The sequence below is a fragment of the Dendrobates tinctorius genome, unplaced genomic scaffold (assembly GCF_039654945.1).
Source record: "Dendrobates tinctorius isolate UK_male_01 unplaced genomic scaffold, ASM3965494v1 ptg000265l, whole genome shotgun sequence".
NCBI lineage: Eukaryota > Metazoa > Chordata > Amphibia > Anura > Dendrobatidae > Dendrobates > Dendrobates tinctorius.
The window spans coordinates 9,070,654-9,083,795 of NW_027361932.1; the positions used below are offsets into that span (position 1 = coordinate 9,070,654).

At 47.5% G+C, this 13,142-nt stretch overlaps 1 protein-coding gene across 2 annotated transcripts in view; it reads left to right on the plus strand.

The window, feature by feature from the left end:
- The first annotated feature begins 4,594 nt into the window (after positions 1 to 4,594).
- TXNRD2 (thioredoxin reductase 2) overlaps positions 4,595 to 13,142 on the plus strand; it is a 177,407-nt gene continuing 168,859 nt past the window's right edge. The window contains exons 1-2 of one of the 2 annotated variants that reach the window (XM_073559079.1): positions 4,595 to 4,667; positions 12,853 to 12,921. Coding sequence is in view for 1 of the 2 variants with exons in the window: in XM_073559078.1 (XP_073415179.1) it covers positions 4,873 to 4,945; positions 12,853 to 12,921 (142 nt within the window). In the remaining variant the exon portion in view is untranslated. Of the gene's footprint in view, positions 4,668 to 4,753; positions 4,946 to 12,852; positions 12,922 to 13,142 lie in introns of those variants that run through there. The other variant, XM_073559078.1, reaches the window with a different exon arrangement.

The window sequence follows — 13,142 nt, forward strand, 5'->3', positions numbered from 1 at the left end:
GTAGTGAATTCTGCTGCGTTTCCGCAGCGGTTTTGGCTCTGCGGAAACGCAGCTGATTCTGCTGCGTTGTTCAGTACCTTTATTTTCAATGGAAAAAAAAAACCGCAGTGCACATGCTGCGGATTTTTCAATCCGCAGCATGTCAATTGTTTGGTGCAGAAACGCTGCGGTTTTACACCTCATAATGGATGAGGTGTAAAACCGCAGATAAACCGCAGGACTTTTGTCCTGCGGATTTACCTGCGGTTTTCTCTCCAAAATCCGCACCCCCAAAAAACTACGTGTGCACATAGCCTAACTGTCCCAGCGATCCCATCCATGTCCCAGCGATCCCATCCATGTCGGATCATTGGTGGGATCGCTGGGACATCGTTATGTGTAACGGGGCCTTTACTCTTCCCATCGCCCAGTCTCAATGCATAATCATTTGCTGTCCTCCACCCTAGTCTCAGTTTATCATTTTATCTCCCCATCGCCCAGTCTCCATTCATAATCATTTGCTGAACTCCACCCCCCTTGAGGATCCTGTCTAAACAGTATATAAAAAATACCCAGAATTTAGATATACCTTCAAGGAGTCACTCCGTATAATGAGGCATTATTCCCTTCAGGTGGGGTTCGTCGTGTTTAGGCTGGGTTCACATTGTGTTAAGCGGGTGCATTTAACGCATCCGTTTCATAGCGGCATTAACGCACCCTTACACTGCTATAGACCAGCGCGTCGTTAACGCAGGTCATAATCGGCATGCGTAAGCAATGTGCCGTCATTCTGTGACGGACCCTTGTACGCGGTCTGTAACGTTCGAGGGTCCGTCACTGCTAGCGCAGATGAAGGATCTGCGCTAGCGGGATTGCATAACGCGATTGCGGCAGGGAGTAGTGTTAACGCAGTCTGCCAACGCTATGCGCTGAACGGACTGCATTAACGCTATGTAAACCTAGCCTTAGGTAACAGCATGTAAACTACACTTCTCAGTCCTCCTAAAAAGATGGGACACCAGCAGAAGAGAAGCAGTGCCTCCATCTGCCTCGCTACACTGAATGGGCTCCCTTTGTGGCTCATGTGAATCCTTTTTCCTATGAGGTAGTCAAACACGGGGGCCAATCGTAATGTGGACAGGCCCGAATTCCTACAACATTCTCCTGATTTAGGCTAAATTCACACTGGGCGTTTTTCTGCAGCAATATCTGAGTGCAGGTTTGGCTGTGTTTTTTCCATTTAATGGGTGAAACGAAGCTGAAGTTGGTTTCTTATTCGTTCAGTTTCTTATTCGGGCTGAAGTTGGTTTCTTATTCGGCTGTTTCTTATTCGGCTAATTTTTACTTTCTGCTTTTTTCAGGTTTTTCAATAAAAATAAAACATTCTAAGTATACAATAATATGCAATCATGTGTCCTTTAGTGAATACACTTAAAAACAGGTAAAAAAAATAGAAGGCTGGCACAAAAATGGGCATCAAAGTGGGCACTGAGGTATGGTATTGAAGGGGTTAAATGGCTTTGTGCCACTGATCTGACACCTGATTTACAAACCTTGTGATGCCCCACATCAAGTTCATGTCAATCCAGCCTGGCACAAATGGGTTCTGGGCATCAAAACTGGCATCAAAGTGGGCAGATAACCAATTTTTACACATGTGAATAATTAACAGCTAAATTTAAGGGGTTAAATGGCTTTGTGCCACTGATCTAACACCTGATTTACATACCTACTGATGCCCCACATGAAATCCATGTCTCTCCTGCCTGGCACAAATGGGTTATCGGCATCAGAACTGGCATCAAAGTGGGCAAATCGCCCATTTTCACAGATTTGAATAAGTAACAGCTATTTTTAAGGGGTTAAATGCCTTTGTGCCACTCATCTAACACCTGATTTACATACCTACTGATGCCCCACATGAAATCCATGTCACTCCAGCCTGGCACAAATGGGTTATCGGCATCAGAACTGGCATCAAAGTGGGCAAATCACCCATTTTCACAGATTTGAATAAGTAACAGCTATTTTTAAGGGGTTAAATGCCTTTGTGCCACTCATCTAACACCTGATTTACATACCTACTGATGCCCCACATGAAATCCATGTCTCTCCAGCCTGGCACAAATGGGTTATCGGCATCAGAACTGGCATCAAAGTGGGCAAATCGCCCATTTTCACAGATTCGAATAAGTAACAACTATTTTTAAGGGGTTAAATGCCTTTGTGCCACTCATCCAACACCTGATTTACATACCTACTGATGCCCCACATGAAATCCATGTCTCTCCAGCCTGGCACAAATGGGTTATCGGCATCAGAACTGGCATCAAAGTGGTCAAATCGCCCATTTTCACAGATTTGAATAAGTAACAGCTATTTTTAAGGGGTTAAATGCCTTTGTGCCACTCATCTAACACCTGATTTACATACCTACTGATGCCCCACATGAAATCCATGTCACTCCAGCCTGGCACAAATGGGTTATCGGCATCAGAACTGGCATCAAAGTGGTCAAATCACCCATTTTCACAGATTTGAATAAGTAACAGCTATTTTTAAGGGGTTAAATGCCTTTGTGCCACTCATCTAACACCTGATTTACATACCTACCGATGCCCCACATGAAATCCATGTCTCTCCAGCCTGGCACAAATGGGATATCGGCATCAGAACTGGCATCAAAGTGGTCAAATCGCCCATTTTCACAGATTTGAATAAGTAACAGCTATTTTTAAGGGGTTAAATGCCTTTGTGCCACTCATCTAACACCTGATTTACATACCTACTGATGCCCCACATGAAATCCATGTCACTCCAGCCTGGCACAAATGGGTTATCGGCATCAGAACTGGCATCAAAGTGGGCAAATCACCCATTTTCATCGGCATCAGAACTGGCATCAAAGTGGGCAAATCGCCCATTTTCACAGATTCAAATCTGTGAAAATGGGTGATTTTCCCACTTTGATGCCAGTTCTGATGCCGATAACCCATTTGTGCCAGGCTGGAGTGACATGGATTTCATGTGGGGCATCAGTAGGTATGTAAATCAGGTGTTAGATGAGTGGCACAAAGGCATTTAACCCCTTAAAAATAGCTGTTACTTATTCAAATCTGTGAAAATGGGTGATTTGACCAATTTGATGCCAGTTCTGTTGCCCAGAACCCATTTGTGCCAGGCTGGAGAGACATGGATTTCATGTGGGGCATCAGTAGGTATGTAAATCAGGTGTTGGATGAGTGGCACAAAGGCATTTAAACCCTTAAAAATAGCTGTTACTTATTCAAATCTGTGAAAATGGGCAATTTGCCCACTTTGATGCCAGTTCTGATGCCGATAACCCATTTGTGCCAGGCTGGAGTGACTTGGATTTCATGTGGGGCATCAGTAGGTATGTAAATCAGGTGTTAGATGAGTGGTACAAAGGCATTTAACCCCTTAAAAATAGCTGTTACTTATTCAAATCTGTGAAAATGGGCGATTTGCCCACTTTGATGCCAGTTCTGATGCCGATAACCCATTTGTGCCAGGCTGGAGTGACTTGGATTTCATGTGGGGAATCAGTAGGTATGTAAATCAGGTGTTAGATCAGTGGCACAAAGGCATTTAACCCCTTCAAAATAGCTGTTACTTATTCAAATCTGTGAAAATGGGTGATTTGACCACTTTGATGCCAGTTCTGATGCCGATAACCCATTTGTGCCAGACTGGAGAGACATGGATTTCATGTGGGGCATCAGTAGGTATGTAAATCAGGTGTTAGATCAGTGGCACAAAGGCATTTAACCCCTTAAATTTAGCTGTTAATTATTCACATGTGACGTGTAAAAATTGGTTATCTGCCCACTTTGATGCCAGTTTTGATGCCGATAACCCATTTGTGCCAGGCTGGATTGACATGAACTTGATGTGGGGCATCACAAGGTTTGTAAATCAGGTGTCAGATCAGTGGCACAAAGCCATTTAACCCCTTCAATACCATACCTCAGTGCCCACTTTGATGCCCATTTTTGTGCCAGCCTTCTATTTTTTTTATCTGTTTTTAAGTGTATTCACTAAAGGACACATGATTGCATATTATTGTATACTTAGAATGTTTTATTTTTATTGAAAAACCTGAAAAAAGCAGAAAGTAAAAATTAGCCGAATAAGAAACCAACTTCAGCTTTGTATGGGAGAAAAACACTGAACCGCTGAAAGAAGTGACATGCTCTATGTCCAAAAAACCATGCTAAGCATAAAATGCTGACGACAAAAAAACAATGTGTGTGACAGTGTGCATGAGACTTCTGAAATGTCATAGGCTTTGCCAGTACTGGGAAAACACTGCTGAAAAATTACCATTAAAAACACCTAGTGTGAACTTGGCCTTAGCTGTAAAAGCTCATGATAAACCTGGACCGGCGGTCAGCGAGCCCTCAGAATATGGGCCCGGCCGTCACAGCAGCCGGCAGATTAGAAACTGATTACTTGTTATTTTTGACCACGTAGTTCTGTGACACAGGGACAGTAATCAATTTGCACACGAACCTCCCTGACATCATCACAGAGCTCGCTGCTACAATAAGCAGAACGCAGGAGGGAACCCACGACTCGTGCAGCCCGCCTCCTCCATGCACGGTTCCCTTCCCTCACACAGACACCAGCCCTGTACGGACGGACTCGCGGCGGGAATACATACTCGTGTGAGCCGGGTCACATGACCGCAGGGGAGGGGCGTGGTTATACAGATGACATTAATAACAAACAATTAATGCTACACTTCATACTCATTGTGATTACTTCTGATAACGCTGTAATAACATCTGGAGGAAAACCCCCGAGTGTCGGCGTAGTTTTAAGTTTTTCTGAGCAGGCACCAAACGGACAGACCTCGGGGTCCTCGCACACATGGCGGCCCTGTGGCGGTGCCGGGCGAGAAGAAGTGGCCTCTTGCTGCTCACGTGTAGTCGGGGCTTAGCAGGTATCTGCGGAGTAGTGATGGGTTGTGTCAGCGGTGTGGCAGAATGATTGTGAGACCGCCCGCCTCTGTCACTTGTCAGGCACGTTACATGTCACCTAATTGTCAGTGGCAGGAGAAGGGCAGAGCTTTGGGTCCTAACCACTCACCACCAGAGCCACGTGTCCCAAGCCCCCCACCAAGACCCGTGCTGTCCCCCTTCACTAGAACCGCGCTGTCCCCATCACCCTCCACCAGAGCCACGTGTCCCCAGCCTCCCACCCAGACCCGCGCCGTCCCCACCACCCTCCACCAGAGCCACATGTTCCCAGCCCCCCACCCAGACCCGCGCCGTCCCCACCACCCTCCACCAGAGCCACATGTTCCCAGCCCCCCACCCAGAGCCGTGCTGTCCCCACCACCCTCCACCAGAGCCACATGTCCCCAGCCCCCCACCCAGACCCGCGCCGTCCCCACCACCCTCCACCAGAGCCACATGTTCCCAGCCCCCCACCCAGAGCCGTGCTGGCCCCACCACCCTCCACCAGAGCCACATGTTCCCAGCCCCCCACCCAGACCCGTGCTGTCCCCCTTCACTAGAACCGCGCTGTCCCCACCACCCTCCACCAGAGCCACATGTTCTCAGCCCCCAGAGCCATGCCGTCCCCATCACCCTCCACCAGAGCCACGTGTCCCCAGCCCCCCACCCAGACCCGCGCCGTCCCCCTTCACCAGTACCGCGCTGTCCCCACCACAGCCACATGTCCCAAGCCCCCCCAGCCATGCCGTCCCCTCCACCAGAACCGCGCTGTCCCCACCACCCTCCACCAGAGCCACTTGTTCCCAGCCCCCAGAGCCATGCCGTCCCCATCACCCTCCACCAGAGCCACGTGTCCCCAGCCCCCCACCCAGACCCGTGCCGTCCCCACCACCCTCCACCAGAGCCACATGTTCCCAGCCCCCCACCCAGAGCCGTACTGTCCCCACCACCCTCCACCAGAGCCACATGTTCCCAGCCCCCCACCCAGAGCCGTGCTGTCCCCACCACCCTCCACCAGAGCCACATGTTCCCAGCCCCCCACCCAGAGCCGTGCTGTCCCCCTTCACTAGAACCGCGCTGTCCCCACCACCCTCCACCAGAGCCACATGTTCTCATCCCCCAGAGCCATGCCGTCCCCATCACCCTCCACCAGAGCCACGTGTCCCCAGCCCCCCACCCAGACCCGCGCCGTCCCCCTTCACCAGTACCGCGCTGTCCCCACCACAGCCACATGTCCTAAGCCCCCCCCTAGCCATGCCGTCCCCTCCACCAGAACAGCGCTGTACCCACCACCCTCCACCAGAGCCACATGTTCCCAGAGCCATGCCGTCCCCATCACCCTCCACCAGAGCCACGTGTCCCCAGCCCCCCACCCAGACCCGCGCCGTCCCCACCACCCTCCACCAGAGCCACATGTTCCCAGCCCCCCACCCAGAGCCGTGCTGTCCCCACCACCCTCCACCAGAGCCACGTGTCCCCCCCCGAGCCGTGCTGTTCCCACCACCCTCCACAAGAGCCGCGCCGTCCCCACCGCCCTCCACCAGAGCCGCATGTCCCCCCTAGAGCTGCGCCTCCTCAGGACCCCGCACCCCAGAACCGCGTGTCCCAAGGACCTCACCCTGAACCCTCCCCCCCTGAGCCGCATGTTCCTAGGAACCCCTCCCCTTCCCAGAGCCGTGTGCACACTGGTGTGTGAGGATGGAAAGTCGGGTTTTCCAGATTTGGATAACGCCTTTCCCTGGCTGCTATTTAAAGTCAGAAATTAAAAAAAAAAAAAAGTGGCTTTTCTCTCTCCCCTCGGGTCCAGCAAAAGAGTCTCTGTGGCATTTCCTGGTGCGCTAAAATCATGTCTGTAGCGCTGCAGCCAATCAATGAGCTCGGCGGTTTGTGTTGTATAACAGGGAGGGTGAGTAAGTAACGGGTCTTTTTTGTTTATTTTTTATCAAACTGCAGCTGGGATTTTCCCAAACCAGAATGCACCTTTTCGGGCATCTGGCACTAACAGTCACTGTGTATCCTGAACTGCCCAGAACTGTTGTAGTCTGTTGGTTGCTATGGGTTACCATTGATCTTGTTGCTGTGGTGGTACCCCCCGGTTACCTAATGTTATCATGCCTCATTTATGGGACTGTTAGGGCACATCCAGACATCCGTACAAAGCGTTCTGAGATTGGACCACAATGCTGATTGGCCGCGGGGTCTCCTGACCAAAGCGTGACGAAGCTGTCACGTTCGGGTTGGGAGACCCACGGCCAATCTGTGCATTATAATTCTAAAAAATAATATATTGATACATGCAAAAAAAACAAGGATAAAAAAAAAACTCAAGGTCTATGAGATACAAACAAGCTCTTAAAGGCATGCTTGAAACGCATAGGCCTAGTGTTTCCTTGGTTCTAACCATGTTTTTTAACATGTATCAATAAAATATATATTTTTTAAAAAGAATTAAATCTCTTGGCAATAGCTAGATATTTTCTTGTTTATGCTTACCATGAGTTTTGGAGCCAGCTGAATTTCTGTGCCATAGACAACTAGCAAGTGTGTGAGGGTAGTAGTGACTCCATATGGCGCACAGCACCTAAGACTCGGTGAGGGCCAATATAGAAGCAAAAAAATTGCTCCATAATGCACTGCTGTCTGCATAGTATGTTCCAGGGGAGGGAGATGAGCACACCTGCATGAGAGTACCGCCATTACATAGAGGAGCAAAGAGGCTTATTCTTGTAAGGAAGAGTGTGTGTCCTCATAAGATGCGAAGGGTAAAATAGGCACACCAGAGGGAGTCTTATGCCAGACTGTGAGGAAAGTAGCCACCACAGAGATGGTGAGGGGATGGGTGCCTGAGTTTATGGACGGATATATACGGGGAAATATGTGAGAGGATATATGAAGCTTATGAGGAAACACTGGATGGACACGAGACATGCATGTCCACTGAGCGAGAAACAACTAGTCACCCAACGTTTCAACGTCATAGGATATGTTTCCACGGCCCGTATTACATCTGGATTTGCTGCGGATTGAACGCTGCATTCAGCCGCAGTGTTTAATCCGCAGGGTCCAGATGTTACAGCATAGTGGAAGGGATTTTATTAGATCCCATCTCCACTATGCGTCCTAATACGTAGGTGACACACCCACGAAACCGGACATGCGGCACGTCTTAGACTCTTTATAGAACGCAGCATGTCTTTTTGCCTTGCGGATACGCTCAGTCTCCGCAAGGTAAATAACCCGGGCTATGTATGCGATGCGGTGATACCGCATGTGTTCAATGAACAAATCCGGAATCACCGCTCATACAGAAAGGAGCGGGGCTTTGGGCGGAGCTGGCTTTTCGGCAATTCGCTTAGTGGAAACATACCCTTAAAGAGAAAGCTATTATTACGACTTGGATCAACTGCACTCCACATCCACCCCACATGAAGACCTGGAAGAACATGTGCAACCAGCTGAAACTCCGGATCAAATCCTGCAACTAGAGAGCATTGCAGCTGATCTTAAACAGAAGATCTTAGATAAACTAAATGCCATCAGTACCAGAGATCGACTGCCAAGGCTCAGCAAAGAAACACCACCAGACAGTATGCTAGAAGATGCCAATAGAGCACTTGCTTCAATAATATCCACCACTATAACTCAAACTAATAAACTGATCTATGCTACTGCATCAGCAATCATGGAAAATATTGGCTATACAACCAGCAAGAACAGAAGTACGTGCCCCCCTTGGAAAAGAAGAGTGGAGACAAAGATAAAGGTGACACGAATAGAAGTCAGTCAACTAACAGAAATACAGAAAGGTGTAAAGATCAAGAATAAGACCAACTGGACAAGTACAAAGGCCTGACCCCAACTGAAGCCATAGAAACTGCTAAATAAAGGCTCACAGTACTCACTGCAAGACTAGGGAATTACACTAGATAAGCTGAGGCCAGGAAGATAAATGCCCTGTTCTCCAAAGAACCATCCAAGGTGTACTCCCAACTACACAGTAACAGCAAAAAAGGCAACAACTCCACCAATAGCAGAAACTGAACAATACTGGAGGAACATATGGGAGAAGGAAAAAACGCACAACACCAGTGCAATGTGGCTGCAAGATCTGAGAATGAAACACAGCAACCACCTAGAGCAAGAACCAGTCACCATTACAGAAGCAGACATCCAAGAGTGGGTCAAGAACATGAAGAGCTGGACAGCACCTGACCCAGACATCCACACCTACTGGCTAAAGAAATTAACAGCGGTACATAAATGCATGGCAAAGCAGATGAACCAACTGTTAGAAGCAGGCCACCACCCAGCTTGGCTAACACAAGGAAGAACAGTGCTGATCATGAAGGATCCTCACAAAGGAACAGTTCCATCCAACTACCGCCCAATAACTTGCCTTACAACAACTTGGAAACTCCTGTCAGGCATCATAGCTACCAAGCTACAGAAACATGTGAACCAGTACATGAATCCAGCTCAGAAAGGCATTGGGACCAACACCAGAGGCTCTAAGCACCAGCTTCTAGTAGATGGAGCACTCAAGTTCCAGACAGACCAATCTCAGCAAAACCTGGATTGACCACAGGAAAGCCTATGACTCAATACCACACACATGGATCTGTGAATGCTTGGCTCTCTACAATGTCAACAGGAAATTAAGAACCTTCCTAAGAAACTTAATGGGGCTATGGAGAACAATATTGGAAGTCAACTCAAGACAACTAGCACAAGTGACCATCAAATGCGGAATCTACCAAGGTGATGCACTTTCCCCATTGCTATTCTGCATAGGCTCGAACCCCCTTAGTCAGATAATTACAGAGTCTGGCTATGGATACAAGTTCAAGAGTGGAAGCACTATCAGCTATCGCCTCTACATGGATGACATCATGCTGTATGCGAAAAACGAATGAGACATAAATTCACTGATCCACCTGACAAGGATCTACAACAAAGACATCGAGATGTCCTTCGGACTGGAGAAGTGCGGTCAGTTGGTAATAAAGGGAGGCAAGGTAATCAAGACTGATGGAGTGAAATTACCAGCAGGGCACACAGAAGTACAGACATGCTGCAAGTACCTTGGCATCCCACAAGAATATGGTAACCATGAAGAGGAGGCAAGGAAAGCAGCAACATCCAAATACCATCAAAGGGTAAAAGACAGGTCCTGAAGAGCCAGCTCAATGGGAAGAATTAAATCAAAACATAGGCCCTGCCAGTTATCAGATACCCTGCTGGCATAGTGTGCTGGCCAAAAGAAGAAATGGCAGCAGCAAATGTGAGGACACAAAAGCTTCTCATAATGCATGCAGATCTCCACCCTAAGTATAGCACCAACAGAATATATATGTTGTATACCAACAGAAAGGAGGGTGGTTGAGGCTTTATAAGCATGCAAGCCACCATCATGGATGAAACAAGGAGTATCCAGAAATACATCGGAAAAATGGCACCAAAAGATGAGGTGCTGAGAGAAAGCCTAAGGCAACAACAACAGATCTGGAAGGAAGAACAGGAACATGAAGCGCCATGGCAAGACAAGCTGCTGCATGGGATGTACCATCGATAGATAATGGAGGTGGCTGATATGGAGAAATCCTACCAATGGCTGGAGAAAGCTGGACTCCGAGACAGCACAGAGGCACTAATGATAACGGCACAAGAGCAAGCACTAAGTACCAGATCCATAAAAGCAGGAATATACCACACAAGACAAGACCCAAGGTGCAGACTATGTAAAGAAACCTCAGAAACAGTCCAACACATAGTGTCAGGATGCAAAATGCAATCAGGAACAGCACATACTGAACACCACAACCAGGTAAGAGAATTGTATACAGGAACATCTGCACAGCATATGGGCTAAGTCCAGGTGGGAGACCCCAGAGAAAGTGATGGAGAATGAAAGGGCTAAAAACCTTTGGGACTTCAAGATCCAGAGATATAAGCAGGTGCTAACCAACCAGACATTGTGATAGTAGAAAAGGATCAGAACACAGCAATGATAATAGATGTGACAGTGCTAAGTGATGTGACAGTGCCAAGTGACAGCAACATCAGAAAGAAGGAATATGAGAAGCTGGAGAAATACCAGGGCCTCAAAGGAGAACTGGAGAAGATGTGGAAGGTGAAGGCAACAGTGATTCCAGTGGTGATAGGAGCACTTGGAGCAGTGACCCCTAAGTTGGGAAAATGGCTACAACAGATCCCAGGAGCAACATCTGAGCTCTGTCCAGAAAAGCACAATGCAGGGAACAACTAAGATCCTGCGCAGAACCCTCAAACTCCCAGGCCTCTGGTAGAGGACCCGAGAATGAGAGAGGACGAAAAAAGACAATGGGGGTGAGAAGAAAGGTTTCTTTTTTTTTTTCTTAGATTATACCTATTAATACACTGTATGGACAAATGTTTTGGAAAAACACTTCTTACTCTTTGAATTCAGGTTTTTCATTCTGTCCCATTGCCTTTTGTATATACAGTGACATCCAGCCAGTAGCCATGCAGTCTGCATTTAAAAATATTTGTGGAAAAGTATCTTGTTCCCAAAGACTCAGTGAATTCTAGTGCCGTCCTGTGATAAGATGCCGCCATTGTAACAAGTCTGCTCATGAATTTTCTTTAACCACAATCAACTGTATGTGGTATTAATGGGAAGTAGAGGCATTAAGAAACCACAGCAACTCAGCCACAAAGTGACAGATCGTGTAAAGTTACAGTGCGTAGTCGCCAAGTTCTGTGGCGCATAAGTCACCAACATTCTGCTGTCTCGTTAACTGCAGAGATCAAGTCTCCTCTGGCATTAAAGGGAATCTGTCACCTATTTTTTCGACTATCAGCTGCCGGCACCGCCATCAGGGGCTTATCTATAGCATTCTGTAATGCTGTAGATAAACCCCCGATTTAACCTGAAAGAGAAGAAAAACGAGTTAGATTATACTCACCCAGGGGCGGTCCGGATCCGGTTTTGGTCCGTTGGGTGTTGCTGTCCGATCCGGCACCTCCCATCTTCTAGCGGTGACATCCTCTTCTGTGCTTCCCATCGCGGCTTCGGCGCACTGCTCTGCCATGTTGAGGGCAGAGCAGAGTACTGCAGTGCGCAGGTGCCGGGAAAGTTCAGAGAGGTCCGGCGCCTGCGCACTGCAGGACTCTGCTTTGCCTTCAACAGAATTGCAGAATGCTGTAGATAAGCCCCTGATGGCGGTGCCAGCAGCTGATAGTCAAAAAAATAGGTGACAGATTCCCTTTAATATCAGCACATAACCTGGAGCTTTATGACACGAGTTTTCATGGCCAAGACGCTACATGGAAGCCTTACATTACCAAGCACAATGATAGGCTTTGGATGAAGTGGTATAAATATGACTCCGTTGAGCTCTAGAGCAGTGGAAACATGTTCTGTGAAGTGATAGACAACACTTCTGTCACTATAATAGACAAATCTGAGTTTTGGGAATACCTGGAGACCGTTACCTGAATGACTGCATTGTTCCAGCTCTAAAGATTGGTACAGGAGGGTTAATGGTATGAGGTTGCATTTCAGGAGTTGGCCCTTTAGTTGTCAGTGAAAGGAAGTAAGAAACACATGTAGTTTATGAAACATTGCTGCTGTTTCTTTACAGTATCTCTCCCCATGCCTATGGCACTTTCTGTCACCTGTGCATGAAGCTAGAACACAGCCATTTGTACTTGGGCCACAGACACCATGGTGCTTGGGGGGATTCACTGTACCTTTATATTCTTACAGGTCATTGTGTGATGGCACATGGAGCATAGTGAACTATGTGACTATGGCGCAGGCAGATCTGTCATACTCTTGCATAACATTTTTGTTTCTAATAGAAAACTATACCCTGTTTTGTGTAATTGATCATTTCTTTTTTTTCCACAGCAATCCATTTTGACTATGACTTGCTCGTGATTGGCGGAGGCTCTGGAGGTCTTGCCTGTGCTAAAGAAGGTATGAGTTTATCAGGATAGCTGTAACGTTGTGTAATTTTGATATAGAAAAAAATGATTTTTACATGTTAGTGGTTACCTTTGCACTGGTTAAGTCTGCAGCCTTCTTTAGTTCATTTATCTTCAGACTCTTTGATCTGCAGTTTGCAGAATGATCGAATTATCAGATTTTACTTTTGTGGGAATGTCTCTCACAGTAATATAGGCTGGATGGCGGGATGA